Source organism: Leptonychotes weddellii, chromosome 9, assembly GCF_054177405.1.
Source record: "Leptonychotes weddellii isolate Sample4059 chromosome 9, ASM5417740v2, whole genome shotgun sequence".
Taxonomy (NCBI): Eukaryota; Metazoa; Chordata; class Mammalia; order Carnivora; family Phocidae; genus Leptonychotes; species Leptonychotes weddellii.
In genome coordinates, this window is record NC_138377.1 from 35977891 (window position 1) to 35990852 (window position 12962).

General features: G+C 37.2%; 1 protein-coding gene across 1 annotated transcript in view; it reads right to left on the reverse strand.

The window, feature by feature from the left end:
* LRRC9 (leucine rich repeat containing 9) overlaps positions 1-12962 on the reverse strand; it is a 110932-nt gene that overhangs the window by 72269 nt on the left and 25701 nt on the right. The window contains exons 9-12 of the mRNA XM_081829757.1: positions 11448-11644; positions 10432-10563; positions 4831-5007; positions 4399-4516 (exon numbers count right to left, since the gene is read on the reverse strand). Of these exons, the coding sequence (XP_081685883.1) occupies positions 4399-4516; positions 4831-5007; positions 10432-10563; positions 11448-11644 (624 nt within the window). The remainder of the gene's footprint in view (positions 1-4398; positions 4517-4830; positions 5008-10431; positions 10564-11447; positions 11645-12962) is intronic.

The following is a 12962-nucleotide window of genomic DNA, read 5'->3' on the forward strand; positions in this document are numbered from 1 at the left end:
AGTTTATAGGTTTTCAAAAAATTTTCTTTTTTAAATTTTAAGTAAACTCTACTCCACACGAGGCTCAAACTCATGACCCTGAGATCAAGAGTCGCATGCTCACCCAACTGAACCAGCCAGGCATCCCTGTCAGTTTATATGTTTTAAGTTTGCTAAAGGGGTGCTCGCTTTGGCAGCACATATATTAAGTTTGCTAAAGAGTTCTTTAAGTAAATAATTTGTTTATAGTTCTCCATATTAACTGACTTTTTTATAAACCTGTAAACTAGGTAAGAGGTCTCCTACTGTTTGAGAACTCAGGAAAGGCTGAAACTTGTAAGTTTGCCATAGGGGAAAAGCAGGAAAGAGCAAAGGGAGGCATGGCACTGAGGTGTGTTTAGGAGAATCATAAGAAAAGTACATACTTCATTTGGGATATCTGTTATATTTGGTAATAGGGAGTTAGGTTGAAGCTAGATTTTGAGGGGCCTTAAAAGCCAGGCAGAGGGATTTGGATTTCATTATCATGAGTAACGGGCAGCTACTGAAAGATTTTCATCATGAAACAGTGTAGTGTGAGCTATGAAAATAACATTTTAGGAAAGATTAATTTGTACTGTTAAAGGTGGATGGAATAGAGAGGAAGACCAAGGGCAGCGTTGCCTACCAGGAAACTACTAGCAAAGATTAGAGGGATTTTTTTTTTTTTAAATTAAGTAGGTTCCATGCCCAGCATGGAGCCCAATGCAGGGTTTGAACTCATGACCCTGAGATCAAGACCTTAGCTGAGATCAAGAGCCAGACACTTAACTGACTGAGCCACCCAGGCGGTTCTAAGTGTTGGAATGTTCTAAGTGGTGGCAGGCAATGGTAACAGTGAGGGAACGGAAGAATGCAAGTGATGCAAGGAAGAATCACTACAAATTGTAAATGATTAGCTATAGGGATAAAGGAAGAGGGAGAGGTCAGATATGATTTCAAGGCTTTGAACCTGGTCGGTGGAGAGAATGACAGCATTGTTAGTAGAAAAAAGACAAGAAGACGGGGAGAGTTGCTTATGGGCAACTCTTAGATATATTGTATAAGGAGACAAGGCAGATTAACCAGGTAGGAATGGCAGCTGTGGGTTTCACAGCAAAGATCAGGAGGCTGAGGATGTATATTTTGGAGAAAGCCAAAATGGAATAAATGATACTTTCTATGGCTATTGACCAAGTCCTTGGGTATCAAAGAGAATATATTATCTTCCCCCTGCCCTCCAGCCCTCTGCCTTACAAAGTCACTGCCAACCTAAGCCAAATTCGTCTTTTTTTTTTTAAAGATTTTATTTATTTATTTGACAGAGAGAGACAGCGAGAGAGGGAACACAAGCAGGGGGAGTGGGAGGGGGAGAAGCAGGCTTCCCTCGGAGCAGGGAGCCCGATGCGGGGCTTGATCCCAGGACCCTGGGATCGTGACCTGAGCCGAAGGCAGATGCTTAACGACTGAGCCACCCAGACACCCGCCAAATTCGTCTTCTAAACTGCTTATGCAGCTCATGTTTTTAGTCTTATCCCATCTCTTAAATGATGTAGTACATAAATATTTATCTTTACTCCTTGCATGCACATCATGGCATAAAAATCTAGTTTATCAGATCTATGTGCTACACAGTGATTTTTCTAGCCAATTATGTTCCCCCGTTTCTAAGATTTTAACAACGAGAGTAACTGATAGTGTGTGGAGAAAAAAGGGCAGATTAGTGAACCTTAATCTTGTGGTATTCTCATGTTTAGAGGGAAGGGGAGGAATAAAAAGAAAACAAAGGCAGGACAATCAGCAAAATAGGAAGATAACAATAGTGTAATATCGTGGATGCCAAAGGAGAGTTTCAAAAAGGAAAGAGTGGTCAATAGTATCAGGTATTTCAGATAATAATGGTAAATTTTACATGAAAACTTCCTATGTGCCAGGAACTGGTCCAAGAATTTTGGGGTAAATTTTAATAATACATCTTATTTAATGTAATATATCTGAAATGTTATCATTTCAACATGTAATCGATATAAGAAATTATAGTCTTTTCTCTATACTAAGTCTTTCAAAACTGGTATTTATTTTAAACTTTTAGCACATCTCAATTCAGACGAGTTGCATTTCAGATGTTCAACAGACATCTGTGGGTGGGGGCTGCCGTATCGGACAGATGGCTGGGAGAAGGTTTAGGGATTTTGTACCTCCTAAAGGAGATACAGGAGATAAAGAGCTAGCACAGTGTCCAGCAAGCAGGAAACACACAAAGGTTAGCTCCGTCTTTCTGCCACCCTTTGTGCCCCTGATACCTCATAGTTCTCTGGAAACATCCTGAGCACTCTCCGCCTTAAAATCCTCTATTCCTCCCCTCCCTCTCACTTCTCTTCCAGAGAGTACAGTGAGGGCACTCTCACCACGCCACCCTGCTGAAGCCACCATCAACTCTAGCTTGAGCTGCTGAGCTATGTCCTCCGTATACTGCCCCTGTCTTCTGCTCCTGCTCCCCCCAGTCCATTCTCCACTGAGTGGCTGCAATGCTTTTTGGGGGATTTTTTTTTTAAAGATTTTATTTATTTATTTGAGAGAGAGAATGAGAGAGAGCACATGAGAGGGGGGAGGGTCAGAGGGAGAAGCAGACTCCCTGCCGAGCAGGGAGCCCAATGTGGGACATGATCCAGGGACTCCAGGATCATGACCTGAGCCGAAAGCAGTCACTTAATCAACTGAGCCATCCAGGCGCCCAGTGATTTTTTTTTTTATTGTGGTAAAAAAATACATAAAGTAAAACTACCGTTTTAATCATTTTTAAGGGTACAACTCATTGGCATTAAGTATATTCACAATGTTGTGCAACCATCACCATTATTCATTTCCAGAACTTTTCATCATCCCAAATAGGAACTCTGTACTCATTAAACAATAACTCCCTATCCCTCCATCCTCCCCATCCTCTGGTAACCTCTATCCTACTTTCTGTCTCTACCAATTTGCCTATTCTAAGTACCTCATGTAAGTGGAATCATACAATATTTGTCCATTTGTGTTTGGCTTCTTTCACTTAGCATGATGCTTTCAAGGTTTAACCACGTTGTATCATGTGTCAGAATTTAATTCCTTTTTATGGCTGACTAATAACTCCACTGAATATGGATATACCACATTTTGTTTATCCATTCATCTGATGATGGGCCTTTGGGTTGTTTTTACTTTTTGGCTATTGTGAATAATGGTGTTATGAACATGGATGAACAAGTATCCAAGAACTCTTTAATGCACACCTTACTGAATCCTAACAACAACTCTGTGGAATAGATACTATTATTACCTTCATTCAGATAGGAAGAAACAGACACAGAGAGGTGAAGGCACATAGCTGGTGAGTAGGAAAGCCAGGATTTAAATGTGGCAACATTATCATTTCATGTGTGCCATGATGTGAAAAGGATGAGGAGGCACTGCTCTATACCTGTGTGTTACAGCTGCCTTATCAGGAAGGTGGAAGACTAAGAAAGGATGATTGGATATTTTAGAGCTCAGAGTGACCAGGGGGCAAGGGGGGGAAAATGAAGTAGCGAATAAAGAAGTGGTGGGAGTAAAAGAGAAAAAGTGAAACAGAATGATAGCTAGAAAGCCCAGCAGTGTTGACTGAATGGATTTCTTTTTTCAAGATGGGGAGTGTTTTCAAGATGGACATTGGAGATTTTAAAACAGATTAGAGAAGTAGATTTCAAGATCATCAATAAAAGGGTCACAACATAAAAATAGGATGCCTAGAAAGATAAAGTGAGGCAGATAAAGTAATTGATGGACTTACAATGGTATAATACAAGGAAGGAAGATGCTATACTTTCCAGCACCAAGCTGTCTATGAAACAGCAGTTTGTTATAAATATGGATAAAAGGATTAAGAATTGGGGAGCCTGGGTGGCTCAGTTGGTTAAGTGTCTGCCTTTGTTTGGCTAAAGTCATGATCCCAGGGTCCTGGGATCGAGCCCTGTGTCGGGCTCCTGCTCAGCAGAGAGCCTGCTTCTCCCCCTGCCTCTGCCTGCCTCTCTGCCTGCTTGTGCTCTCTGTCTGTCAAATAAATAAATAAAATCTTAAAAAAAAAAAAAAGGATTAAGAATTGAACTCTGGGGCGCCTGGGTGGCTCAGTTGGTTAAGCGACTGCCTTCGGCTCAGGTCATGATCCTGGTGTCCCTGGATCGAGTCCCGCATTGGGCTCCCTGCTCGGCAGGGAGTCTGCTTTGCCCTCCAACCCTATCCCCTCTCATGTGTTCTCTCTCATTCTCTCTCTCTCAAATAAATAAATAAAATCTTTAAAAAAAAAAGAATTGAACTCTGCCTAACCAATGGCAGAGCTTTATTCATTAGGAAGAAAGCAGCATTCTGAACATTTTATGCTACTACCTTGCTTGTTTCACTGTCTTTGAATCCTTTTTCAAGTATTTGTAGCAGATGCTTTTTCTTCACTGTAACTTCAGGATCAAAAACATAAAAAAGACATTCCAGCATCTTTCGATAGCTCCTTAAGAATAATTGAGACAAAAAAAATTTTGAGAATTGATTCCAAAAAAGCTTAGCCATAGATAAGACAACTGTATATCCTGCAGGATATTTCCCATTTACAATGCATGTTCCAGCGTCATTATTAAGCCTCCAATCCCCCTCAGTCTCAAAAAGAGCCCCAGTGTGGGTATAATCAAGGGAGATGCATGAAAAGGAAATATTTACTAACAAGGTAATATTTTTAGTATTGTAAACTTTTAAAAAAGAATGACTCTTTTACAAAATAAAATCAGACTTCTATAAAAATGTTCCTTATGGAATTTAACTTCTTACTCTGAATCATGATTATCTTCATTGTCAAAAAACTTTTGGAATTTCTCTTCAAATTTTAGTCTCAGAATGCGGTTGTTGACTTTGATGACACGTTTTACTTTCACTCCTGTAATTCCATATGTTCTGAAGTCCCATGTACAAAAACGTGAGAGAATTAATTCATAGCAGGAGTTAAACCTATATGGGAAGACAGAATATATACAAAGAAAATAACAGATTGTCCTTAAAATGTTGAAGAACACAAAGTTACATATGATAAAAAGTTATAGCCCATATTTTATGTTTTTGCTAAAGATACATTGTCATATTATAGCTCTGTTTTCATTTTTTTAAATTTTTATTTTATTATGTTATGTTAATCACCATACATTACATCATTAGTTTTTAATGTAGTGTTTCATGTCTGTTTTCAAACTAGGTATACTTATTCAATCAATAAAAAAGATGCTAAGCTTTGAAACATAAAATTAAGAGTTGTTTTATTAATTATTATATATGTGTTCTGACTAAAAGATACATTGGTTGAGTAATCCTCCATTACTGAAACACTTTCTTTTTTGGCTTCAATGAAACTATATGTTTCTGGCTTTCTTCTTACAGGCTTTCTCATGGTTTTCTTCGCTGGTTCTTTTTCCTCTGACACGTTTCTAAATGTTGGATTGCACCAGGAATCAGTCTTTGACTCTCCTCTTGTTTCCATGAACACTATCCCTAGGTGATTTCATCTGGTTCCTCGGCAATATATAGAAAAAATACATTTTATATATACACCAATAAACTCCAACATTTTATTCCCAGACTTTATCTCTACCCAATTTAGATGGATATACCCTGACTTGAACATCCAGCTGCCTACTTGGTATATTCACTTGCACATGGAATAGGCTTCCCAAACTTAATTCAACACCTGCCTCTAAGCCTGCTCCTCCAGAGTGTTTTCCATCTCAGAATATGGTTAGTTATCTTTACGGATTGATTAGCAAATACCAAGTGCCTACTACATCCAGACACTCTGCTAGATGTTGTAGCATAGTCTAAGAGGAAGGTTCTGAGGTCCTGTGTGCAGGTGATTTGGGTTACAATGGAGAGGAGAGAATGAATGCAAGAGACATCATGGAGGGTCTTGCCCTGATTGGATGTGGAGACTGAGGGAGAGAATGGAGTCAAGAATGGCTTCAATGTTTATTGAGTCTGCATGACTGGTAGGATGGTAGTGCCACAAACAGGAATGGAGAAGTCAGTAGAAGGGGTGGTTTGTAGGTAGGAAGAGGAAAACAAAAACATAAAGATTAAGAACTAAGTACTTTTACACTATTTTGTCTAATCCTAGCAGTAATCTTTTGTGGTAGATTTTCATTTTTTTCATTTTTATAGATGAGATTCAAATGGGTTAAATGACTGATTCAAGATTATGTAGATAGAGTTTGACCTAGGTTTTCTGACTCTAACCTTACTGTATATTTTATTACTTCACAGATGAGTTCTCTTTTGAATGTGTTGAGTTTGCCTCACCAGTTGGACATCCAGATAGAAACATCTAACAGGAATAGAGTAAAGGAGAAAGACTCTAACTGTAAGTAGTTTTTAAAAGTTCAGGAATACAAGAGACTGGCAAGAGAATATAAAAAGGAAATAGAAAATGTCTAGGTACAAAAAACAAGAGAGGTGAGGGGCACCTGGGTGGCTCAGTCGGTTAAGCGTCTGCCTTCAGCTCAGGTCATGATCTCAGGGTCCTGGGATGGAGCCTCACATCAGGCTCCCTGCTCAGCGGGGAGTCTGCTTCTCCCTCTGTCCCTCCCCCTCCCCCCACCCTGCTTGTGTTCTCTCTCTCTCTCTCTCTCTCAAATAAATAAAATCTTAAAAAAAAACAAACAAGAGAGGTGAAGTTACAAAGAAGGAATGGTTAGCAGCATCAAGTACAGTAGAGGCTAGGAGAGTGAGGGCCCATCATTTCATTGCGTACCATCACTCATTCAGTGGTACTGGCATGTGTGAGCATCCCCAGTGGTGATATACATCACTGACTGAGATTGAGTTACAAAGAGAGATGCCTACGATCATTCAATAATATCCAAATGATGCACTCATTTAGCAAATGTAGAATGCACATTTTTTAAATGGCTGGAGCTCAATAAAACCTATTAAAATGTACTTCAAAATCCTAAACAAGGGTTTAATAAATACTGTCAACTTATTTGCTGACTTATATCAATGTCTTATCAGTATAAAACAAAAAGTTTGTGCTGCTGTAACTCCCTGAAATAGTACAGGAAGCATGAAATCTTTATATATAAGGGTTAGATTACTGAAAGTCATTATATACACAAAAGTGAAACTGTTAAAGTGAGTATCTATTAAGTGATTCAGAAACATCAGACTGTATTTATGGAGTTACGAATCCAGCCAGCCCCATGCTAGTTTTTATGACTTATGAGGTACATGCAACATTTTATCTGTCCCCAAGGAACTTATAGTCACTTATATATTATTTTGTGATGTTTTGAACTTATTTCTTTAAACTGTAAATGCCCTGAATCTATAACCAGGTTCAAAGCTTCTCAAGCACAAGGACTATGTTTTATGCTTTGGAGTGAGTCCTGACTTGACCAATGTTGTCTGCTGTCAATGGCTAGCTCAACTGGTAATACATAGGTAGATAATATGAATCTGTAATGATAATGCTACAGTGGCAAAAATCTACTCAACAAGGAAGTCTCTATAAAACAAGGTCGTCTTTAAACTGAAAAAGATAGTCCTTTTATTTCATAAAATAAATGAAGCTAAGAAATATCAAATGATACATAATTAGAAATCTGCAATGCTCTTTTGCTAAAGAAATAAATAAAGGCTGTTTTGACAGAAAATCTTTGTATTTGGGTTCTAGCTCTACTCCAGTACTTTTTTTAAATTTTATTACATTATGTTAATCACCATACATTACATCATTAGTTTTTGATGTAGTGTTCCATGATTGTTTGCGTATAACACCCAGTGCTCCATTCAATACGTGCCCTCTTTAATACCCATCACCAGGCTAACCCATCTCCCCACCCCCCTCCCCTCTAGAACCCTCAGTTTGTTTCTCAGAGTCCATAATCTCTCATGGTTCGTCTCCCCCTCCAATTTCCCCCCTTCATTTTTCCCTTCCTACTATCTTCTTTTTTTTTTAACATATAATGTATTATTTGTTTCAGAGGTACAGATCTGTGATTCAACAGTCTTACACAATTCACAGCGCTCACCATAGCACATACGCTCCCCAATGTCTATCACCCAGCCACCCCATCCCTCCCACCCCCCACCACTCCAGCAACCCTCAGTTTGTTTCCTGAGATTAAGAATTCCTCATATCAGTGAGATCATATGATACATGTCATGTATCATACTCCAGTACTTTTTATTTAAATCCTAAATCACTGGCTTTAAAAGTATTAATAAAAGAGAAGCCAGTGTTTAAATAAATAACTAGACATGTAGCACATAGAGCAATTTAAAGCACGTTAGTAGTTTTTTCCTTTTTTTTTTTTTAAGTAATCTCTACACCCCATGTGGGGCTTGAACTCATAACCCCTAGATCAAGAGTTGCATGCTCTTCCAACAGAGCCAGCCAGGCACCCCAGTAGTTATTTCTTAACATCCATAAAAAAATCACAGCTAAGGTAGCCAAGCTTGTGGTACACTAAAAGTAAAAAACAGTCTTTCAAATTCTGCCAATATATATTTGATTTTCTTCTTAAAATGGATCAAGGTTATTCTTATTAAAACCAAGTAAACAATTGCTAATAATTATAAAATTTGATTTGATCAAATTTATCAGATTTGATTATCCATCAAAGCTGGGGTGCCTGGGTGGCTCAGTTGATTAAGCATCTGACTTAGACTCAGGTCATCATCTCGCAGTCCTAGGATCAAGCCTGATGGGGTCCTGGGATCGAGCCCTATGTAGGCTCCTCACTCAGCCTCCTTCTCTCTCTCTCCCTCTCCCTTTGCCCCTCCTTTTCCCTTCCCCCTGCTCATGCTCTCTCTCTCTCATATAAATAAATAAAAAATCTTTTTAAAAAATCCATCAAAGCTAATTTACTATCAGGCTGACAAAGTTACCTAAATGTCTTTTAAGTCATTTTATTTTTATGTTTTTTTCTCTATAATCTACTTGTTTTGTAAAGAGCCTCCTCTGCAATAAATTAAAAAGAAACAAATAATAATAAACAAATCTATTTAGGTTGAGTGAATATAAACAAAAGCCTAAAAAATTATTCATACACCCAGCAGACAGACACCATTCAGTTTTTGCACCTGAAAAATCAAGGCCTTGTTTATATGGGAACTGGGATGAATACCTTTTATATCTTTGTACATAAAAATCAGGTATTGTGGTTAAGCAAACAGTGGTAACTGCTTGGCAAATGGATGCATTGATACAAAAAAAAGTATTTTAAAAGGTCTCTTTCTTACTTGGGCAGAACTTCTCAGACTTTTCCACCAACATACCCCCAAGGCCCTTTAGAAGATTTTACTCACAGAGGTTAAGAGCTACATATAATATAAATCAGGGGGCTTGTTTTAAAGTAATCCATAACAATCATGTATTTTTCTTTATAAAAAGTTACTGCAATTTTTCCATTTTACTCCATAAAAGTCAATGTTTGTTTCAACATTGACTGCGAGCAAAATCCTCTGGGATGATATATCAAGTCCATTCTATAGCTTTATGTGTTTCCTGGTTTCCACACACCCAAATTTGCAGCATATTCTAGGATTCTATGGCAATCTTTGGCTTGTTTGTGGGCTCCCCAATTTTGAGAAAATGACTGCAGAAATGTGAAAGTTAAAATTAGTGATATTTTTCTGCTGCAAACTTCTTCTTTCCCTTCTTCCCACCTTCGTTTCTTTCCTTCTTTCTCCTTCCTTCCTCCCTTCTCCTCTTCCTTCCTTCCCTCCCACCTCCCTTCCTTCTTTCGTTTCTTTAAAATCATTTCTTTGGTTGTACCCTCGAGTTGAAGCAACACAACCACTTTCTGGTTTGTACCAGTAGGCTTCAATTTTGAAGTGTGTATGTCCGTTTCCTGCTTCTGTTTCTGGTGGCTCTCTCCATTTTTATCTAAATGGGCTTTCCACCCAAATTCCTGGCTTTTAAGTGTATGCCTTATTTTAACTCACAGAGTCCATGTGCACCCTGACCCTAGCTAGCTATAGATAACTGGTTTGACTTTGACTATGGACCCCCAGGAAATTTGCTAGGGAGCCTCCTCCAGTGTTTGCAACCTGCTGTGGCCAATCCTGCTTCTGCATTCCTTCTCTATTCTAGCTTCTCATACAGTATTCAGAATCCAGGCCTATGTCCAGTCCAGGAATGAACAGTATAAACATATATAAAATTAATACTTGGCCATAAACTTTTGAAAATTGTATTCTGGCAACAGAAAATGTATTGATGGCAAAATAGGTAATGGCCAATTTACAGTGGATGAATATTCTATATGAGAAGTGTTTTGAAAATTAGACATCTGAAGATTTTATAAGTTGATATTTTGGTTGATGATCTATCTTAAGCACCTAAAATTATTTTTAAAGCTGTAACTAAATTTCAGATAGATTTACCAGTCATCAGATCGAGTGCCTTCTTCAAAGTGGATATTTCCCACATTCTCCAACTCAATTAACAAAAATGGGATCAATAATCCATGACTTCTCTTCTTTTGCTTTACTTCAACACGATAAATTGCTTCAATTCTATTTAAGAAAAAAAATAAAGCCATTAGAAACACTTAAAAAGCACATTAAGATTAAAATAATTTTTTTTTATAGCTGATGTGAAAATATAGGCTTCTTTCAATGGATAAAGAAAGCTTGGTGTTAACAGTTAAACCAAGGAAAAGATACTCTATTTCTGGCAATTAAAATCACTTCAAATTATGTTAACTTCAGAATATGTGAAGGTTAGAAGGCTAACCTGGCTCCGCCACTTATGACTCTCAGATCTTTTTATGCTGTAGTTTCTTAGTAAAATGGCAATATTAATAGTACCACACCTGAAAAAGCTTTTTTGAGGATTATATGCAAAATACTTGTAAAGCTCTTAGCAAAGAATTTGGCACAAAGAATCCAATAAATGTTAGTTATTATTAGTAGTAGTAGTAGTATTTACAGGGCAAACTAACTTATCCATTTAGTGCCCTAGTAAATAAAAAATTTACACGACTAAGTTTTCTTGCTTTATATTTCTAGTTGATACTCAACCAGAGTTTGTTTCTACATGATTCCAGACAACTGTGTATATGCTTTGCTCAGTCAGATCTATGTGGTGAGTTTTCTGCATCAGTAGCAGCTCTTTTTTTAGTTTGCATTCACTAGAGCAGTGATGTGACAGGAAGCCAGTAGGGGGAAGTTCACTGTGCCTAAGTAAGTATTGCCTCTCGAAAAAACTACATATGTCAGCTTTGAACCAATGATGTCTAGCTCTAATGGGAACTGGACTAGAAACACATTCCATGTTTTACTTCATCATATAATTCTTTCCACTCATGAAGAAGGGAACTGAGCTCAACTGGATAGCCTAGAACGTTCTATTCTCTCATGTTTCGAGTTTGAACAACTAGACAATTCATAAAACATACTCATCTAGTTTTTTGTTCCAGAATGTTACCCTTTCATTCAAGGCATTTAGTTTGGTCAGTATCTTCTGTTGAAGATTTGGTTCTTCTGTGACAGTTTCACAGTTCTTTGATTTTTCAAGTTCAGTTACTTTATTGTTATTGGATCTATCATTGTGCCCTTTGCCAGATCCCTTGAGTTCAGCAAGTTCCCGTTCCAGCTGTTGAAATCAGTGTGCCAGAGAGCAAAAATTTTTAGTGGAATTATTAAATATATAGTTAATTTAAATTAACAAAATAAAAATCTAGATAATAAATAGGCCAAACTTCACAAAAACATGCTAAACATGTGATTACAACTTCGGTACAAGTTTAGTCAGCCAATTTCTCTTGACCAAGGGACAGTCTTAACTACTTCAAATGTGGCAGCTTTTTTAATTGACAATGAGAAAAGCGAAGAAATGGATTTTTAAATATTAAGTGATGAGTTTGCTTCTCTTAAAGCCAAAGTAAAATTATAACAAATACTGGCTTTGGTATAAATAAAATATCTAAACTTCAAATTAATGTGACTTCTATCACACCTACCTTTCAATTTTTTTAATATTTTTTCAAGTACTTTGGTATTCTGGGAAAAAAATCAACCATAGCAAATATACAAAACATGTATATAGGGATGCATATTTTTCCTTTTGCCACAGTCTCCTATATATGGCTCAGCATAGCAATGTCTTTATTTAAAATTTTGATATTTTGTTTTTTTCTTGTTCATAATGGGCTTTGTCAGCATTCATCTGCATTTTGAAAAAATACTGTACTACGTATGATTTATTGCAGTTACTGAGGTTTTTAGCACTCAGATTTTGGGCCCACAGTGAGTGCCTCATTTGCCCTGCCTTAATCCCTGCCTTGCAGGATTTCAAGATAAATTGTACTATACATGGAGAGGTGTATATATATAGAAATTTACAAATTATCTGTCCTCCCCCTCTATAATGGCTATATCCAGCTGTTAAAAAACAATTAAGCACATTTATAAAAATGTCTACTAGTTTATCTAGAGGTATTATTTTTCACATTTGCAGGTTTTACTTAATACATTCATTTCCACATAAAAATAGATATAAAATGATTTCCATATACTGGTTCATTTTTTATTCAAAAATAAATTTTGTTAATGTTTTACTTTGAGGATAACTTTCTATTATATTATTAATTAAAACCTGTTTATTTTAGAAATATATATTATGACTTATATTATCTATTAATATAATTAATGATAATTAACGTATTTATAAATATTAAATATATTTAAAAGACTTGGGTTTTAATGGTAGTATACTATTCTATCTTAAGAATGAATAATTCTTGGGCGCCTGGGTGGCTCAGTTGGTTAAGCGACTGCCTTCAGCTCAGGTCATGATCCTGGAGTCCCTGGATCGAGTCCCGCATCGGGCTCTCTGCTCGGCAGGGAGTCTGCTTCTCCCTCTGACCCTCCCCCCTCTCATGTGCTCTCTCTCTCTCAAATAAATAAATAAA